The sequence below is a fragment of the Procambarus clarkii genome, chromosome 29, assembly GCF_040958095.1.
Source record: "Procambarus clarkii isolate CNS0578487 chromosome 29, FALCON_Pclarkii_2.0, whole genome shotgun sequence".
In the NCBI taxonomy this organism is placed as follows: domain Eukaryota; kingdom Metazoa; phylum Arthropoda; class Malacostraca; order Decapoda; family Cambaridae; genus Procambarus; species Procambarus clarkii.
The window spans coordinates 17,838,287-17,859,480 of record NC_091178.1 but is presented as its reverse complement, the minus strand read 5'-3'; the positions used below and the strand labels follow the sequence as shown (position 1 = coordinate 17,859,480).

General features: G+C 41.4%; 1 protein-coding gene across 1 annotated transcript; it reads right to left on the bottom strand.

Moving 5' to 3' along the window:
• Window positions 1–1,477: 1,477 nt before the first annotated feature.
• On the bottom strand, window positions 1,478–20,730 carry LOC123765102 (facilitated trehalose transporter Tret1). Its single transcript, XM_045753556.2, has 7 exons — window positions 20,572–20,730; window positions 13,691–13,758; window positions 12,318–12,468; window positions 10,548–10,710; window positions 8,426–9,127; window positions 6,830–6,947; window positions 1,478–3,512 (listed from the first exon to the last, which is right to left on the bottom strand). Exons 1-7 carry the CDS (start codon window positions 20,609–20,611, stop codon window positions 3,330–3,332), a joined length of 1,425 nt encoding a protein of 474 aa, XP_045609512.1. The 5' UTR covers window positions 20,612–20,730; the 3' UTR covers window positions 1,478–3,329.
• Between the last annotated feature and the right edge of the window lie 464 nt (window positions 20,731–21,194).

Here is a 21,194-nt window from a genome sequence, read left to right as displayed (position 1 = left end):
TTCTCAGAGTGGTAGACTAGCAAGGTTTCAGTTAAAAATCCCAACTTTCATTTCCACACAACAAAATCAGTATATCCTTCATTGGCTAGTTTGTTGTTGTTTAAGATTCGCTACCCGGAACAAAAAGTTCCAAGTAGCACGGGCTATGGTGAGCCCGCAAGCATTGGCTTGTGTCCTGGCAATGCCATCTCCTCGAGTGATATAGAAGCACCATTTTCCCAGAACAAACCTGTCTCAAAACTTGTTGGGTAATAAAACCTTCAGCCTTTACATAGTCCCGAAACTAACAAAAATTCTCGATAGCATCCTTGTTAGAACTTCTTTCTTGCTTTCCCGTGTCTCACTACACTGAATGTCACTTCTTAAATTTGTCAAACCCCCCATGACTGGCTTTGAAAACTTTACTATCAGCACTCATTCCAGGGTTTTTCTGTTAGAGATCACCATGCAGTTGTTTTAATAACATTTTCACAAATGATGATCTTAGATATACTATCACCAGCCAACTGTCATTCATTTATCCAAAACAACAATAATTTCTCAACCTTTTCAGTTGTCTGTGATCTCTGTTTCGTAACTGCTTTTACTCCTTTTGCAACATCAACTGCTTTGATGTACTCTATTTTTAAGTACTGTATTGTAGGTATCATCAATTTAGGCATACCAAACTCGGTAGCAAGAGCAGACATGCGAGCACCACTTTCATAATTTGCTACGAGGTCATTTTTCAGCTCAAATTTTGGTTCTAACTAATTTTCTTGTTGCCTGGATCTTATCACTAACTTATTTTTAGGTGCCATGGTGACTGACTGACTCACACATGAATATAAAAAATATCCAAGAAAACATGAGAAAGTTCAGAGAAAAGTCTAGTGGGATGTGCAATGAACAACAGTTACTGTGAAACAGACTCGTCAGACACGTGTGTTTACATTTTAATTCCAAGTAAACGGTCAACTATTGAACGTGAACACAGCATTCAAGTGCCGAATTGCTCAAGTGAGGGCTGTTCGAGTACCAAGGTTCCACTGTATGTACAGTGTGTGTATAATTAATAATTATTATACACACACAAATATATATATATATATATATACATACTGTATAATTATATATATATATTATATATATATATATATATATATATATATATATATATATATATATATATATATATATATATATATATATATATATATATATATTATTTATATACTGTAAAAGCAAATTTTTCATTATGCCCTCAGAGGGTGGGTCGGCCACCACAGAAAAAGAAATGGTTTTATAAGTTTTCTAGTGTACTAAAAATGTGCACCGTTTGCATAGATCTGATTTAATTGTAATTTTGGTAATTTTTTGATTCACTGAATACTTCTATGTCCCATTTTGTATCATCCTTCCCCTTTATGTTCAATTCATACCAGACCAATTATATTGACATTGTACTATACAGTTATGGTGATAAATACAGTGTAAATTATCTTTTATAATCACGATTTACTATTCCAAAATGATCATGTACACACTTCAATGCTAATGTATTTGTATTATTTGTTGGTAAATATGTGTCCAATAAAGGTGTTAAGGAAATATTTAATTAATATCCAATTACTATTATTGGCATTTATCTTATAGTATACTTAAGTCACTGTAATAGATATTTCAGATAATTAATTTGCACACAAAGTAATTGTAAAGTATCACAACAGTAGTGTATAAAGTTGGCTGTGTTACATACCTCCATAATACTTTACTAACCCCCCAAAAATATACAGCAAACTGCTTATGTAAAATACAGTAAAGGTTTGCATTTAAATTATGCTATGAACTAAAACTGTACAGTATTGGTATAATACAAAAATTGTATAAAACAATCACATTCAATGTTTTGGGTAGACATTATCCACTGGAGGGCACAATTCTCTCAGCTCTTGGTCACCAATTCGTGCAGTGCTAAAATATTTGACAAATAATTGAACAAATTCCTTACCTGCAAATGAGTTAAATAAATTGTATTAGGTAATAATAGCTGGAGTGATGTTCTGAAGCAGATCCAAGTGTCCTGGGTCTAATTCCTGAGTGGGACATATGGTTGGACCCATTTCATTTCACCTGACGGCTCTGTTCACCTATAGCAGTAGCTGGGTACCCAGCAGGTAAGCAATGGTTATAGAAGAAAGAACTGTAACAGCAGCACCAATCTTTTGTCAATCTGCTAATGTGGCTAGTAATAATTGCATTGATCATGCTGATTTTGAAAAAGTTTAAAACAGAAGAGAAAAACCAAATTTAACAAAACAGAACTACTTGATTATGTGAACAGAATAGTTTGAAGAAAATGAGGCAGGAAGTGTTAAATTCGGCCATACTGATTTTGGGCTTTCACTGTGATAATTACCTCCATGCTACATAACCGGGTCTGCATTTAGGGATAAGCTAAATTCTTTAGGGCCTCATAGTCTGAAGGGGCCTCTTACAATATTTTATTTTTTTCTTTGTTAGTTTTATAAGTATATATAAGTAATGATTTAACATAATTAACAACAATTAACATTAGCAAATTAGACCAGATTATTAAAAATCTAACACTCAATGTAATGAAATATCTCTTTCTGGAGGTCCCTCAAGAGTCTCCCAGGTGCTAGTTGCCTGGATAACTAAATGTATTATATCACAGCAGGCTTCTTAGAGTAATTTAAAAACCTGCCATAGAAGCCAAAATCTAGTCCACTAAAAGAGGCACAGGAATACTAGATCACCCAAACGAAGAGTAAATGCCAAGATTATGCAAAATAAAACAGATAACAGCAAGGAAACCATGACGAGCCCTGATAACAATGAATACATTAGTTTGGTTGTTACCTATGCTGGTTACACACCCTCACTGTCAAGTGCCAGCCATGAGAGCTTGGAGTCAACTGATTGGATATGTGCCACGTCAAACTACAACTGGCACCTCTAAGAGGAGAAAATGCAAAAATAGGAAGCCACTGATCGGAGGGGGACCTACCAGGAGGAAGCATTTCACTACATTAATTTCCATGGAATGTTTACACAAATTTGGTTTGACTTGAGATATGAAATAAATATGTCTGGTGTGGTGCTTATGGATTCTATTATATCTATGACAGAAAGTTTCAGTTCAGGATTAGCATTTAGGAACAAGGTTTTGTACATGTAAACAGCACAAGAGAATGTGTGGAACGAGTGTATGTTTAGCGTTCTGCATCGTTATATTTGCAGTAATACCTAGTGATATGTTTCATTTAAACAGTAATTTCCTGTATTGTTTTAAAACTTATTTAACAATTTGAAATTTGTTTTACCCCTCAGCCCACTGCTCTCCTGCTAGTTTCCTCCACGAATATACAAGTGAAGAGGACTCCCAGGAAGCTGACAATGCTGTAGAACCAGTAGAGTCCAGCCTGCGTGAGAGTTTCTTGCATGGGGCTGTAGAGCTGCAGAGCCAAAAAGGCGATGACAGTTCCAAAGGAGTAGCAAAAGGAAGATGCCTGCCAAATTGCAAATTATGTGTGCATAAATATTATATATTTTATCATATTATGCATATACAGTACAAGAATATTCACCGAAATATTAGATTCAATTATGCATAAGTAATCACAAGGAAAGAAATGAAAAATTTGAGAGCTTTCATGTACTGTATAAAATATCTTTCCTAATGGTCATTTTTTCATTTGTACATACATACACATACAGTATATACTGTTCAGTGATACCTCGGTACTTGAACTTAATTTGTTCCAGAAGGCTGTTTGAGTGCCACTATTTGAGTACAGAATAATTTTTCACAAAAGGAATAATGTAAGTTGGATTAATCTATTCCAGATCCCAAAGTATACACTTATAAAAGCAATATTATCCAGTACTTGAATTTAACAAATTTACAAGCCTAGCATGCATAAATCATACAGAATACCTAAACACTGTAGATGAAATAAATGCAAATTTATTCTCACTTTACTTGTACTTAGGAGAGTTATTGGCATATGTTGAAGGAAGAGGAGGAGAGATATTACTGGTTGGCAGGGAAGTACCCTGTCCAATGATATTTATTTTTACCTGCATTTTAAAACCGTTCTAAAGTGAGACACAGCACTGTCATTCACCGGGTTTAAAACAGTTTGCCACTGTTAAGGGAGTTTGCTACTCCTTTCTTTTCTCCTCCTCTGAAGACAATTCCTCAGCTGCCGTGTGTTGCGACAAACATTCGTACAGTCTAGTGCAGAGCAAATGGTTGACTATCAAGCATTTTTTCTCTAATAAAGTGTTTGTGTGGCAAATTGTTCGAGTTTGGATCTGTTCTAGTGCCGAGGTATCGTGTAATTACATAAGTGTAATTACCAAAGTGTAGTTATAGGATGAGAGCAATGCTTGTAGTGTCCTGTCTTCCCAGCACTCTATATCATATAGAGCTTTGAAACTACAGTACTGACAATTTTGGCCTCAGCACCCCGTTTAACTTGTTCAAACTGTCTACCACTCTATTTGCAAAAAGTGAGCTTTCTAATGTTCTTTCAGCAACTTTGTTTAATAAGCTCAAATCTATGATCTCTTGTTCTTGAAGTTTCAGGTTTCAAGAATTTTGTTTTCAATTTTGTCAATTTCCATTGTTATTTTGTACACAGTGATCATATCCAACCCATTCTCCTGTTTGGATTGTAGTTTTGTAAATATGTGCACCATAGTACAAAGACTGACATACTAAGTAATTAGATAGTAGAACTTTGCACTATTCACTTTATAGTTGGAAAAAAATGAAGCTAAAAACAAACTTAAATATTCCTAGGCCTAGTATAGCACACACATGTACTTTATTAGGCCTCGGATATTGTGTATTAGGGCCTAGGAAGGTTAGGTTAGTTTAATTTGTCTTTGCAACATACGTAGAAAATAGTTTCCAGTTTGTTCAACTCAATAGTACCGATTTCTACTTTCTAATTGCATTGTACGTTTTTTTTTTTTTTTTGAGATATATACAAGAGTTGTTACATTCTTGTACAGCCACTAGTACGCGTAGCGTTTCGGGCAAGTCCTTAATCCTACAGTCCCTGGAATACGATCCCCTGCCGCGAAGAATTGTTTTTTCATCCAAGTACACATTTTACTGTTGCGTTAAACAGAGGCTACAGTTAAGGAATTGCGCCCAGTAAATCCTCCCCGGCCAGGATACGAACCCATGACATAGCGCTCGCGGAACGCCAGGCGAGTGTCTTACCACTACACCACAGAGACTGCGACATATATGCCACGGAGTTGGCATATATACTATGGTCCTCATCGTTACTATAAAGACAGTACTGTACTACCAAAACAAGAGGCTGAGCTGTCATATCACCACTTTCTCCTGTCTTCCAGTTTTAACATATTTAATGTCTCCAACCTCTCCTCATAGCTCTTGTCTTTCAATTCTAGAAGCAATTTTATTGCATGCCATTGCACCTTTTCCAGTTTGTCGATATGCTTCTTGAGATATGAGCACCATACAACAGCTGCATATTACAATTTTGGTCTCTCAAGTCATGAATAAAAGTGATTCTGAAGATGGAAAGCGCAGCTTGTGCTCCTCGCACATTGTCCTTTATGTGATCTTCAGGTGACAGTCTACTATCCAAAACCACCCCTAGAGCTCTTTCTTTGTGAGAGTTTTTAAAGTCCTTTTCATACAATTTGTAGGTTGTGTAGAATCTATTTTCTCCTATTCTACATTCCATAACATGGCATATATTCACATTGAATTCAATTTACCACACGGTGCACCAAGTGATTAACAATTATATTATCAAGGTCAATTTGAAGCGCATGACAATCTATTTCCATCTTCCCAAGTAGCTTAGCATCATTAGCAAAAAGTTCATATAAGCAGTAGACGAGTCACAATAACGTAGCTGAAGCTGTGATGACCAAACTACAATATTAACCGTACAATATTCAATAATAGCAAAATATAGGTTGACATTTAAAAGAAATTGGGTATTATCAGTCTATATTGGCCAAGGTAGTGAGGTGCGAGCAAGAAATTCTGCCAAAGTTAATATATCACTGGAATAATTTATTGCTACGTGTACTTCCAACCGGGTATGTAAATGTCTTCAATATTTTCAAATATTGAAGATATTATATATGCAATTCATATATTTACAGAAGATATAAAATATTCAATATTCTTCAAATATACTCCTCGACTTCGCATTGAGTATGTGGCGGCCGCCTCCCAGGTAAGTCCCTTTTTTCCTTATCTTTAGGTATATAGCTCCAGGAAGCCGTTGGGGCTCCCCACACAGAAAATCAACATTGAATGTAATGAAACGCTATTTTCTGGGTGAGCCTCGGAGGCTCGCTGGCAACCCTCCCTTCCCTCTGATTAGCAGACATATTGTTTGATGTTTAACTCCCAAACTGGAGTGCCAGGTAGCTGGCACGGGGAGGTGAGGGCTGCGCAGACAAGCAGCGTGGTGGTGGAGAGCGACTTTTGCTTGTTTCCTTGGGATTAGATGGAGTTCTGCCTCTCTTTTTGGTTTTTAATTTTAATTTTCTTACCATGTGGGGTTTGTTTTGTTATGCTACCTTCCTGGGTGCCAATCCCAGTCAATGGCAGATAAGGAAAACCCCAACCACAAGGGTGTTTTCCAGGGTCATTCCTCCCTGCAATTCTCCGAAGGGGCCAGGTTCTGGCTCGTGGTCCCTGGTAGGCTGAACTCCATAGACTAATGACCCAGTCTAATGCATCACATATTAGCCTGATAGCTCTAGCGAGCCATAGGGGCTCCCCACAGAAAAAAAGCTTTTACACACAAATCACATTTACCTGGCCACGGATGTTTGTAGGAAAGTACTCTGCAGCGAGGGTGAAGGGGACAGGGTGAGCGCCAAAATTGATGGCAAACATTACCACCAGTACACATGTCAGAGGTATCCAGTTCAGCCTGAAATTCGCAATGTACTATAATATAAAATCCTCAGATTCACACACAAATAATACCATGCATGCTTTCTCTTAATTTAATGAAATTAACATATTTACAGTACTTTATAAAATTGGCTGGCAACTAGATTATCTCAAATAGTAAGTGGGTGTAATCATGTTTGATCAATACATAACCTAGCCAGGGACATTTCACACTTTATTTTGGAGGTTAAAGGAAGGCCATGGTAACAAGTCATATTAATAGTACATAATTTGTGATTTATGATTAACTCAAAGTTTTTGAATTGTACTATAACTGACAGGGTAAATATCAGAATAAAGAACTCCCTTTTGGTATCGGAACAAGCATAAATGACCTCTTTTGTGATAGCATAGTGAGGTCATCAGAGGTTTGTCTTTGAACCCAGCAAAATTCTGTGCATATACTAAAAATGATGAATAGCTAGTGTTGTATTTTAATCACAGTGGGATGTGAAAGATTAAAAGACTATACAAGTCGATATAAACGAGCTACCAGAAAGTATACAAACTTATAAAACATGTTGCTAGTAGGGAAGATAAGAAACCTCCACAATTGTTATGCTCTTCAAGAAGACCTGTACAATACCAAGTGCATGGAGTAACACTTGACAAATGGATAAATGCCATGTTATGAAATGTGGAATAGGAGAAAATAGGCCCCACTCAACCTACAAATTATGTGAAAAAGCCTTAAAGAAATCTAATAGAGATCAAGGGGTGGTTCTAGACAGAAAAGTGTCCCCCGAGCGACAGTTTGTCACCCACTGTCACCCACAAAGAACACATGCGAGGAGCGAAATGCTACACTTTCCAACTTTAGAATCTCTTAAATGCATGGATGGCAAAATATTAAATAAGAGCTGTTAACGACCTTTATTCCAAAATTGGAATATGAATTGTTTGTATGGTGCAGAAGACGGGTTCTATCTTAGGAAACAAAGCTACTGAAAAACATTGCAAAGTTAATTTATGCAAACAGTGGTAGACTGTCAAAACAAGTTAAGTGAGAAGGTAGTAGAGGACAAACTGTCAGTAGCTTCAAAGTGTCATATGACAAAGAGCACTGGGAAGAGACGACACTTAGCTCTCATTCTGAACTACACTAGGTAATTACAATGACAAATCCTGGTACATGAAATTAGACCAGACAAATCTTGGTACATAGACCAGAGCCAGACCCTTCCCCTTACAGAGACACAGGGAACAGGGGGATTCACTTACACCTAGAAAACATCCAGAAAGTAAGCGAAGCTATTATACAGACGACAAGATTCAAAGAAAGTGTTGACCAGACCACACACTAGAAGGTGAAGGGACGACGACGTTTCGGTGGGGTGGTACGCAGGCAATGGCGAACTATATCAACCATATAAAGAGGGGTGATCATTACAATATTTTACATTACACTGCATTGTAATGTCAAATATATTAAACCAATGGGCTGTGCCAATGTACCTGCTGTAAGTGTTGTCCTCGGGTTCAGCAGCTTCGGCGAGATGAACGTATATACCAAGTAACATCAAGGCAGACGAGTTGATGGCATGAGAGGTAATCAAACAGTAGCGACGACCCACATGGTCAACTAATGCAAGAGACATCATTGCCCCCACGACTCTGACAATACCAACAATGATTGTTGCCATGTCTGGATCCCATGGGGCTCCAGATGCTTGCAGAATTCTTGCTGTATGTACCATAAAAATGTAGTTACCACAGAACTGCTGGAAAAAGAATAGCATAACTATGACAACCACTCGCTTTACCACTTGGATCTTCAGGAGTTTTCTCCAGCCGCCACTTGTGGCACGATTATGCGTCTCAAGTTGTGCTACTTCTGAGTCAATGTCTGCATATGGACCTCGAAGACTCCTCAGGATTCTTGAAGCCTCTGATTTAAAACCTTTTACCACCAAAAAGGATGGTGAATCTGGTAAAAAGAAAGTACACAAGAAGAGGATGATAGGAGGCAAGGCACAAACTAGTGCTAAATGATGCCACTTAAGGATGTAACCCATCCACACAGTGTAGAGGCCACCCAAAACGATTGCAATTGTGGGAATAGAAGCCATCGTGCCCCGAACGCTTGTGTCTGCCAGCTCGACGACGTAGAGTGTACCAGCCACTGAGGATGCCCCACACGCCATGCCCAGCACACACCTGAAGTGGGACAAATACTTCAGTAATTCAATGGAAACATTTTTTTTTGTATGGAAAGCATAAGAAAGAGAAGTTGACTAGCATAGTGAATCTTGGTGGAATTATAGGTAAGAATAGTTGAACCTTATACATCAAACGTTTATATAGTAAGTTTTTCACATAACACACTTCCATTTTTATCTCGGGTCACACAATTCAAGTTTAGAACAAATATATAATGTCCACATGCTCCATCAATACAAAAAAAACAGACTTAGTTAACCATAGACGTATGTACTCGCCTAGTTGTACTTGCAAGGGTTTAGTTTTGGCTCTTTAGTCCTGCCTCTCAACTGTCAATCAACTGGTCAACAGGTTCCTGAGCCTATTGGAATTTATCATATAGCATACTTGAAACCGAGTATGGAGTCTGCCTCCACCACATCACTTCCTAATACATTTCATTTGTTATCTTTATGGCTCATCTGGGTACTCAGTTTCCACCTGTGCCCCCTTGTGATTGTGCCCCTTGTGTTAAATTGTCTGTCTATCCTATCAATTCCTCTGAGAATCTTATATGCGGTGATCATGTGAGGTTTAGTTCACATAATCTCTCCTTGTGCGCTTCAGGGGACACGTCTGGCATGATATCAAACCCCAGGTCTTTCTCACACTCATTCTCTCTCCCGCTCTCACACACACACTATATATATAGGTGAGTGTGAGTTAGTGTGTGTGTGTGATTACCTACGTGTAATTAGCTAAGTGTAGTTACAGGATGAGAGCTACGCTCACCATTGCTCATCACACTTGTTATGTATTGTGAGTACATTGTTGAGTTTTACTGTGTGTTCGCTACATAGGATTAACAGAATTAAGGTATTATTAAAACATTAAAGTTTTTATATTTCCACGTATATCATTAATAAGGAATGTATTTTCACCTAGAAATAATTGGCAGTGATAAATGTGACATGCTTAAAGTATTTTGGAATGCCAAAACACAGGTCAGAACAAAGCTTGAGACAGTAGATGTGTTGCAAGAAGAGTTTGTGCTTGAGGGACAGCTGATGGGGTTATCTTGAGATGATTTCGGGGCTTAGCGTCCCCGCGGCCCGGTCCTCGACCAGGCCTCCTTTTTGTTACACATCCCCAAGAAGTAGCCCGTAGCAGCTGTCTAACTCCCAGGTACCTATTTGTTGCTAGGTGAACAGGGGCATCAGGGTGAAAGAAACTCCGCCCATTTGTTTCCGCCTCCGCCGGGGATTGAACCCGGAACCTTAGGACTATGAATCCCGAGCGCTGTACACTCAGCTGTCAAACCTCTATTTGCTTATTTGCTGCTCAAGTAGGAAAGGTTAGAAATGACATTTTAATTGAACTTGATTACTTCACATTTATATGAACATTACCTCTAGTAGTTTAATCATAAGCACATTACCTTGCTGTAAGAAGAAGGGAAGGGTTGGGAGCGAGGGCATTGGCCAGCCAGCCTAGGAGGTAGGGAACCACCACCCACTGCATGGCTCTCAGCCTCCCCAGCTCCGACACCACCCAGCCACACCCCCACGCCCCCAGCAGCGACCCCAGCGATACCAAGCTTCCTGTTGCAGTAGCTAAGGCTGTACAGAGTTGTTGCAACATATTCAATGGGTGTGCAATTAACACCCAAAATAAAATTAGCACATGCATACTTAATCCACGGCAAATCTCTTAGATAATATAATATAATAATGATATGTGTAGGGGGACAGGCAGTTAGTGTATTTGTACACATTAAGCTTGTATCATGGTTACCCCCCCCCCCCCCTCCTAAAAGGCCGAATTACTGACCTCGCCCAGGATGCAATCCCCGCAACAAGCTGACCAACTCCTGAGTATATACTTTACTGCTAGGTGAACAGCGGCATTAGGTGAGCATCTAAGAAACAGTACTATTTTCAAATGGTCCAGGACCCATAAACATACAAGAGGGCCAGGACCCTAGGCCTTGTTTCAGCTGATTGAGCTGATTGGATGTAGGCCCAGGAGAGAGGTGGAGCCAAGACTCCACCTCCAGTGTGTGGTCAATGGAAACGTCCCATTGGTCAACATACTTTAGCTACGTTATTGTGACTCATCGCCTGCCTAGGACTCCATCTTGAAGGATACGAGACAAAAATATAGTTAGTGTGATCTTGGGAGAGCTTGAGAAGGGGGGGGGAGTGATCAACCAGGAGGGGGGGGCACAACACCGCTGAAAAGCAGCATAAAGGTATTTCTCAGAGGTTCCTATAAAATTTTTATTCCATTACCTTGCCTCTAAGGATAGGATGTCTCTAGCTTAGGGTTAATTAATCTGCATTTAAATAAAGTGATTGTTAGCGGTGACATTTACCTCGTGTTACAACTTTTCCTTGAACTCATTTTTTGTTAGCTTACTTCTCTTTTACTGTGAAGTGTTTGCCCCCACACATTTAAATAAATTTTGTCTAAATCATTTTAAGTTTTGCACAAAAGGCTTTGTATAATAGTGGTTTCATTAGTATGTGTAAAACCTGTCCCCACTATTTACCTGAATATTACTGAGAGTCACTAACGCATTAGTGGCCTCGACGAGGATAGGAAGCTGGCGGCTTGTCAAATGTCCCCCCCCCCTTTGGGGACAAACTCATTTGTCCTGATGAGTTTTTCCAGGTGGGCATTAAAATTGAAAAAAAGAGTTTTGGCATTTACGGCTCCGGCTGCTAGGCATTCCCCTGATAATGCCCTCCTTTCCCTCCGGCGGGTAGGCGGTTCCATGGGTTTATAACCCAGTGGGTGAAAAACTATCTCCCGTTCTCAGTCTTACATTATGGCTTCTCGAGCTTGAAACCGTTACTCTTGTTTGTGTCACATTTGACCTTCTGAAGAAATTGTCCGGGATCAACATCCTACAAGTTGTTCAGTATTTTAAAAGTTTCGATTAGACCGGCCGTGTCATGCTTGGTGGGCAGTGTTGTTAACCCAGAGGCCCTCAACCGCTCTTGGTGTGAGAGTTGACTTAGTTCTGGAATTATTTTTGTTGCCTGGTCTTGAACGTTCTCGAGGGCAGCTATGCTCTTATGAAGATGAGGTCATCAGGGCAAATGGGGGAACTTTGACAAGCCGCCGACTTCCGGTTCTCTATGAGTTCACTAGTGTGTTAGCAGAGAGTTAAGAACAGGCAAGTATAACCACACAGTATCCTCACCTGTCATGTCCATTTGAGAAGTGGTTAGGACCATTTCAGTGCCAACCAGTGTGGTGTTGTCTCTGGCCAGGTCGGAGAGTGCCGGTGAAGGCCAGGTTAATGTGGCACCCACGGAAAAGTGTCCCATTGATGCCATGACCACCAGACCAGTCTGTGACCAAAGGACAAGATGGAGAATGAGAGGCAGAGGGTCAGCTGCTGAAGAAATACTCATCTAAAGGCACCAAGCCTGGAAGATTATACAATATAACACTGGAGTAAAATATGTGAGAAACTGCAGGCTACAGAGTTATCTTCTTGAGGTTATCTCGAAATGATTTCGGGGGCTTAGCGTCCCCGCGGCCCGGTCCTCGACCAGGCCTTCTTTTTGTTACACATCCCCAGGAAGCAGCCCGTAGCAGCTGTCGACGGGCAGCTACCTATTTACTGCTAGGTAGCGGTAAATAGGTAGCATTTACCTATTACTCATAAGTACCTATTTACTGCTAGGTGAACAGACGCACCAGGGTGAAAGAAACTGTCCATTTGTTTCCGCCTCCACCAGGGATCGAACCCGGAACCTCAGGACTACGAATCCGAAACCCTGTCCACTCAGCTGTCAGACCTCTGGCCACTGTCAGGCCAGTAGCTGCGGTATCACACCAGTAGCCGTGATAGAAGGCATGATGGCCTGTTTTCTCCTACGCTCCCTTGCTATCCTCTTCTTATTCCTATTACTATCTCCTTCTCATTCGGTGGTTATAATAGGAGCTGCCTCGTATGGGCCAATAGGCCCTCTGCAGTTCTCATTATTACTACTATCCCCTACACCTTACTTTCCTCCTCGGCTCTCTCTTGCCTATTTATTGCCTATCTCTACCTCCTCATCACAATCGACTTGAGAATGGTCCAGGACGGACCGAAACGTCGTCGTCCCTTCACCTTCTAGTGTGTGGTCTGGTCAACATACTTTAGCCACGTTGTGACTCATCGCCTGCATGTAATAGGTACATTCGAGTGTAGAGATATGGCAGCAGAGAGCACATACTGCCTTAGAGTAATTAGTAACAGTTTGGTGAAGAAATGGCAACAGTTGTAGTAGATATAGCAATACTTCGTGATAGGTCATCGCAAGGTAGGTATGACAGAAGTTAGGTGTTGATAGTAATACAGTTGTTGGTAGATATGGAGGAATTTAGTTGAAGAAGCAGTGACCAATAAAATATAAGCGAAGTCTTCAATCAGAAGGGTGTGCTAACTTAAGATTCATTACCAACAGTGACTCGCAGGCTCGCTATGAGTCAAAAGTTATGAGGCCAAAATCAAATAATCAAAACATTATATTGAAGACACAAAGTCCTCTGGCCAAGGCTTAAAAACAAAAGTCAAATTACCTGTCGGATGAGGCGAATCCGTCTTTCCCTCTTTGATTCCTTTCTGGCGCCTGGAAGCTGCTCAGCCTCTGGTGGTGGGGTAAAATAATAACTTAAGAATGGTACATTTATTACCCTGTTACCAAACCAGTATTTACCCAGGTCTTGGGCCAACAGGTCTACAGTTTCCTGAATTCTGGTGTCCTTACATGGGAAGGGGAGTCACTTAACATAAGTTAAGGCAGGCCGCACAAATGCCTATGTACCAACATGAGTTAATAAAGGCAACTCTCTCCTGGTGCCTTTGTCACGACCCCTCTCCGCACACGGGTCGTATAACTGAGGCGGTCCACGACCCCTCTCAGGTAGCTGTGATCAGGTGTCAGGTCCAGGGAGCCTCGAACCACCTGCTCTCTCGCCGCTCTCTTCAACACCATCCTTCTACGCGGTCCTCTACTCTAACTTGTTATATTGAAAAATCTGAAATAACTTTTTGGTTATGAAACATTCAAATTAGTCTTCTGAACTTTGCCCACCCGGAAGGGCAAAGTTTCCATCTCCCAGTGAAGGGACTGGCTAGGTCGTCCTGTTACTCGACCCATTTATGCAGACAAGATATGAGGACATAAGAGTAAAGGAAACTGCAAAAAGATCTATCGGTTTATACAAAGCAACTCCTGTGTATACCCACCCGTGTGTGGGTATACAGCTGCGTATACCCACCCGTGTGTGGGTATACAGCTGCGTATACCCACCCGTGTGTGGGTATACAGCTGCGTATACCCACCCGTGTGTGGGTATACAGCTCCTCCTCACCCGGGTGTGTGGATATACAATTGTTGGTATATAAAAACTGTTGAGCACGTTTCCTTTCACCTGATGCCTCATAAGAATTGTGGAAACCTCAGAAAACTGATCTGTAGGTATTTAAAGCCAACGAATCAATGCATAGATGCTTGGAACAAGGTGAATAGAATTCCGGGATTTACCTTTAAAAGCATTAACAATAAAACAAAGTTATTTGTATCTTGCTCTTTGTTTCGCTCCCATTAGATTAGGCAGCTCCATGTTGGTCGCCATACTGTAGGATGGACAAATTCATTTGAACACCGTCAGCAAAGGACGACAAAGTTAATCCCCGGAATTAGAAACCTTCCACGTGAAGAGATATATACGTGAGAAAGTTTAATTTTCATTCTCTTGAAAGATGGAGAGTTAGTGGAGACATGACTGAAGTGAACAGGCGGATGAAAGGGTATACGGGGGATATTAATAAGATATATTTATCCACACAAAACAGAAAACTTGAAGACGTATTTTGCAATTTGCACGGAAGGGGCTAATCAAATGTGTCGACCACGTCACTCACTTTACACTTTGGTGAAGAAGAATATCCTTAATTTGTTTCTTATCAAGAGCACAATAATTTATTGCATTTGGTCTGTTCTCATGCATCTGACGAATTGTCTCCGAACATCGACTCCATGATAAGATAAAGCTACAGCTGGTTCCACAGACCTGCATTAAGGGAGAAAGTTATCTAGATAAATGATAAAGACACACCAATAAAGGATGAGAAATATTACTTACATTTCGTACCTTAGTCACGATAGTTGGCAAGGAGCAATAGTGTGGAGCAGCTTTTAGATCAGTGGGATTCTTTAAGAACTCCTTACCAAATAGCTTCTTCCTCTGGTGATAAATATATTGCAAGGCATCTATTTTCAATGCACTGAAATGCAATTATAAAAGTAGCTATTTTCAATGCAATACGCCATGCACGCAACACATCTCTGCCACTTGCCAAGAGCCCTATTCATCCAGTTTTAATTATATAAGATGACGCAAGGTTTGTTTTGATTGTACTTGAGAGGATGTACGATCCATAAATTTAGAATTTTCTAATTCAAGTGAAATGAGGATTGTGGTGGAGTTGTAGCCAGGCAGGTTGATTTTTCAAAATGACGGTGGCTGGTGTCGTCGCCTGGGGGCAAGATTTTGGTGCCCGTAGATGCAAGGTTCCAGGTGCCCCGGATGAAGGACTGACATCAATGGTTGAAAGTGACATGAATGGCTGAAAGTGACATGAATATGCCAATGACAGAGTGACCCGAGGTAACGTGACGAGCGAGAGGGACTAGAGTGATGTCTCATTTGCAGTTGTATGGGCCAGTCGAGGAGGATGTGGTGTTGGTGGATTCTTTTCTCTGTCACTGCACCCCTGGTTTGTCGGAAGTAGATTGTCTTGAGCTTGTGTGGGAGTCTGTAGGAGCTTTGGGGGGTTCGTTCGCTCATTTCGTACCGAGTGTTCCTGGGTCGGATGGTCTCCCGGTAGAACTTTATGTCTCGTTTTGGGATGTGCTTGGTTCTGACTTTATTGATATCGTTCAGTGTTGCTTAGCCAGAATGTTGCTCTCTAGTTCGCAGTATGATAGGATAGTGCAAGTTTCTTCTCGAATTGGATGCCGATTACAATGTTAAATGTAGATTATAAGATCATCTCGAAGTCGTTAGCTGAGCCTTTTAGGTCGGAGGTTGGATCCTCGGTTTCTGTGGAGCAGTTTTGTGGGGTTCCTGGTAGGTTGTTAGTTCAGTGTAATGCTCTTTTCCGGGACGTGCTTTTATGTGTGTGTCTGAGTTCAATCTACCTGCGGCGATGATTAGTTTGGACTGGTCTAAGATTTTTGATTGCGCGTTGATTGCCTTTGTGTTGCAGGTCTTTGAGCGGCTTGGCTTCCCTCCCCTATTTGTGGGTTGGATTCGCATGTTGTATGGGGGATGTTGTAGTTGGGTTTGTGTTAATTTTTTTTGTGCTCCCTTTGCTCTTCGTCAGTCGGTACGGCAAGGGTGCCCCGTGTCGATGCTCATTTACATGTATTTACAGGAGCCCTTTGTTCGTGTGGTGAGGGCTCGTAGTTCTATTGTCTCTCCACGGTTGCCGAATGGTCTAGTTTTGAAGGTGCGTGGTTATGCAGATGACAGTCTTCTTCGTGGCTTCAGAGGGTTCCGTGGTTGGGTGTGCAGACTGTGGTGCGGTGGTTAGAATTGGACACGGGGGGCTGTTGTCCATCATGACAAGTCGTATATCATGGGGTTGGGGTATTGGGCTTCTCGTTCCGTGTCGGCAACCCATCCTCGACTCAAGTCCATTACATTCAGCGGTCAACCCCACAGACGCATTCATATATTTTAACATGCTGTTCATTCAAAACGGGAATTTTCTCAAGTATAAATTAATATTATAATATATTGGCATATTGTGTATAAATAGGCATAGGTTAGGTTAGGTTAGGTGTTTAGGTTCTGTTGGCGATTATTTGTATTTGTAGTACGTGGGTGAAGCGTTTATAGCGTTGTGGTTCGAACAAAATTCGTCAGTGAAGCACTTGTTCCGGATATGTTCGAACGTCAGCAGTTGTGAGTCGTGTGTAAACCGCTTTTCATTCATAAACAGGGGGTTTGGCGGGTGCATGGAATCACTTTTGGATCTTTGTTTGGAGGACGGGCTGGTGTCGGAGAGGTCTTGGTTTCCTGTAGTTACGCTGGTTCGGGTTCTAGGGGTCACTTTGCTTTGCTTGTATGAGCAATCGTTGGCGTGGAATTGGGATGCGGTTTTGCGGGCGGTGGGGGTAACGATGGGATTGCTTTTCAAGCGCCGTCTGATGAATTATTAGCGGGTGGTTATTGTTTCTTGTAAGGTTTTGTCGAGGGTTTGGCTTATGGCTCAGTGTTTTCCATTAGATAGGCAGCGGGCCCGCACTTTGGAGTGTCGTTTATAGGTATGTGTGGTGCAGGCGCTATCAATTGGTTCCTCGTTCTTCGCTGTGTTTGTGGGTGGAGGAGGGCGGGGTCAGCATTCCGGATGTGTACATCAAATCGTTGGCGTTGTTCTGGGGGTTGGGGTTAAGGGGGGGGGGTTGAACTCGTTGGTTTTATATTTTTATTCTATGCGGTTTAGCAAGCTGGTCGAGTTCGATGATTGTCGGGAGGTGGCCTTTTCTAACCCCCCCTTCCCTCCCCGGTTTACTCCTGGGCCCGTTATGATTCTTTAGGCTCTGTCGGTTTCCGAAGTTCATGTCGGGAGGTGTATAGGGACGCTTTTTTGTCGGGGAGGGGCGGGGAGGGAGGTGTCATGAGGTGGAGGGGTTGTACACGTGTTTTCACTGGGGGGGGGGGTAGATTTGGTTGGCTTTGCGCGGGCCGTGTCTCGTGCCGCAGCAACGGTAGCTTATGTTTCGTGTGTTACATGAGACGTTACCGACGAATGTGCGGCTATTCATGTTCGGTTTGGTTGCTTAGGACGAGTGTGAACTGTTACGTACTCCTAGCAGAATACGTATATAAATTTAAAATAAATTTTATTTTATTTTATCATTGCATGTATATGTACACACATTGTGTTTTGTAAATTGTCGTATAGTGTGGCAGCGTTAGTGGAGACAGGAGCGGGGTTGCGTTGCACACGTCTATTACCTGATTGATACGGGAAAGCTGGACCTGTTCAGTTTGGGAGTTCCAGATGTCACTTTTATTTAGTATATAATTGTTATATTCTGTAATTAAACAGGTGGCATTATACTTATATATTTTGTAAGTAACTATTATCTGTAATTTGCAGTCTTATGTGTTTTGAGAACAAGTGGTTGTTCAATTAGTTTTAAATATTAAAAAGTCCTTAGTTTCCATCCCTCATCCTGGGATGAGGCAGACGGGAGGTGAGAATGTGGGTAGCGCCAGAGCGAGAGTCAGTAGCTTCGGGGAACCAGGAGGAGTAACATGTGGGAGATAAGTCTGTTATTTCTTGTTGTGCCATAGTTTACTATTATATATTACGTGCAATGACAATACTTTCATTTATTGTATAAGTTAACTTAACCATCTGTGTTTTTATATTATACTGTCTTGAATATATATCTATATAATATTTTGTATCTATTCTTCAGTCCTAAAGGAAGAGTTTTATTTATGTGCTCATTACTTATCAAGGGGTTATACTGGTGACGCGCTTTAGAGAGCAGCAGTGGTATCCCTAGACGTAATTAAAGCTTGGCTGCTGTAGGGTCATGAGCCGTAACGAACGATAGGTAACATGAACATTGTGGGGAGAGTGAATAGCAGTTGCATGCCTTTTATGATTGTAGTAAGGTTCAGGGTTTGGTAGACTGGTTGCGGAAGATGCTTGTGACTTTTTTGCGGGCCCGGGTTGCGGGTGCATGTGTTGCGATTTTTGTTTTTATCGTTTCCTCGGGGGTCCAGGAGGGTTCGGAACACGCTCTGGGTTTTAATTACAGATTATGTGTTTTTCTTATGGGTTGAGCGTTTGGAGGGGTACGATTTGGGTCGGACTGGAGGCAAATATCTCCAGTCGACCAACAAATTGGGCCACATTTGACCCGTGTCACATTGATACCTGACGCCACCAACAGCCAAACACAGATAACTGCCTCGTCATAGCACTAAGGATCAGCTGACGTCATAAACTACATCCCGCCACACCGTGCAGCAATATATTATCTCTAACACGCGCCTCTTCTTTTTACACAGTCTAAGTTACTGCCCCGCTCCTGTGGCAGGCAAGTCCACTACGGGCTCACCATAGCCCGTGCTACTTTGAACATTTTGTTCCGAATAGCCGAATCAAAAAACAAAGAGCCTCTCTAGTCGCCGCTCCTCTATCAACAGCACAACAAACACGAAACCTTGTCATTGTCGCGTCTCCCAACATTTATCCTCGTGCAATTAAACCCTTCATGCAAACTGCACCCACCATCAATAATAAGAAGAAGCAAATGATCAGGTGACGCTATAAACAACATGGAGTCCTCGCCGCCAAGGGCATCAGGTCTTAAAACATGTGGGGTTTAGTCGCCTCGACCTTGTACCATCTGAAAACAAAATGACTTCCAAACGTTGCCAAGTAAACATTAACGTGCCATTATGACGCGTCTGTCAACACTGTCACTCGTGCAGTCACCACCAGAGGATGATTCACATTAACTGCTCGTACCATGAAGACGAATAATGAAAGACAAGTTGAAAGCACATTAAGTCAGAGCGTATGCGCAAACATGACGGGTAATAATTCAGAAATCTGTACCCTAAAAATGTAGCAAATTTACATTTTTAATCTTATTTTGTATTTATTTGTACTTTTCTTTGTCAAAGAACACTATGATGAATTTTTGAGCGTTCATTTTATTTTTACACTTAATTATTGCGGGCACCCAAGATCCCCAGATCTTGCCTTAGGCCTATCCAGCCCATTCGTCCTTGACTGATAAGCGAATCAAACTGTGTAGCTAGCTCACTACAATGTCAATTGCTTATAGTTAATCATTATGCTTGGAGACTCCAATTCTTAAACCCATTGTTGATATATACATTAAGCTGTATAACTAGCTTGTCAAGACTATCTTAACAAAATAAATTTGGGGGACGATGAGTCACAATAACGTGGCTGAAATATGTTGACCAGACCACACACTAGCAAGTGAAGGGACGACGACATTTCGGTCCGTTCTGGACCATTCTTAAGTCGATGAGAATTTGGGGGTCGAGTTCCTGGTTGCATTATGTGCATGTGTATCCTCCTTCACTACCACCCACAGGATGAGCATGGGTTGTTTAACAAGTGAACTAAAAGATGCGTCGAAGCCGTAAACAAAAACACAGTTAATAGTCGATGCTATTTCCATCCAGACTTAATGGCAGAAATGACAAGGCATAATGGATTCAAGAGGTGTTATTGCACTTGAAGGCCGACAGTTAAAATGGAGATCCAGGAGCTGAAGCATGACTCGACAAAATAGTCCGACTCCGAGAGTCCACCATACGTAACCCTTCATAACTGCCCTACAGAATAGGTATTCAGGTGCAGAATTAATTAAAATGTAGCAACTTACCTACATGGTTCAAGGCTATACTTTCTGTTTCCTCTGGCATCCTCCAAAGTGCCAAGCAAGCTTCTGTCTAACAATCTCAAGAGTATCTGAGCACTTCAAGTGTAGCAAGCTCACCAGAGCAACACCCTCCCTTCTCCGTGGCTGGGAGGCGACTGGTTCATACGCTCGTTACAAAGAAAACGGAAGACTATACCAGGATTATTTTTTTTTGTGCCTAGTGGTTGCCAGGATCAGGTTGGGTTACCGTTACCTGTGGCAGGCGGCTACAGGTGACGGATCTTCCAATCTTGAGCACTCCAGGTGCAAACTCTGTGAGCAGGAACTGCGGCATGATCTCCCACACTACATCACCGAATGCCCAGACCTTTCAAACCCGTTGGTATGAGGTACTTGGAGCTTTGAAATTAATTTATTCACTCTCGTGTTTATGTTATCCTCATAATGCACCCGGAGTCTGCCAGTGCAGACTACTTATCACATGCCTCTGTACGACTAACCATCCTGTGCGATGGGGATTTTTTAGCATCACATAGCTAGCTTTTTGACACACTGTTTTCCCCTTCATGTAGTCTAGGACAGCTGCACAAATACACATGTACCTAAATGTGTTAATAATAATAAAA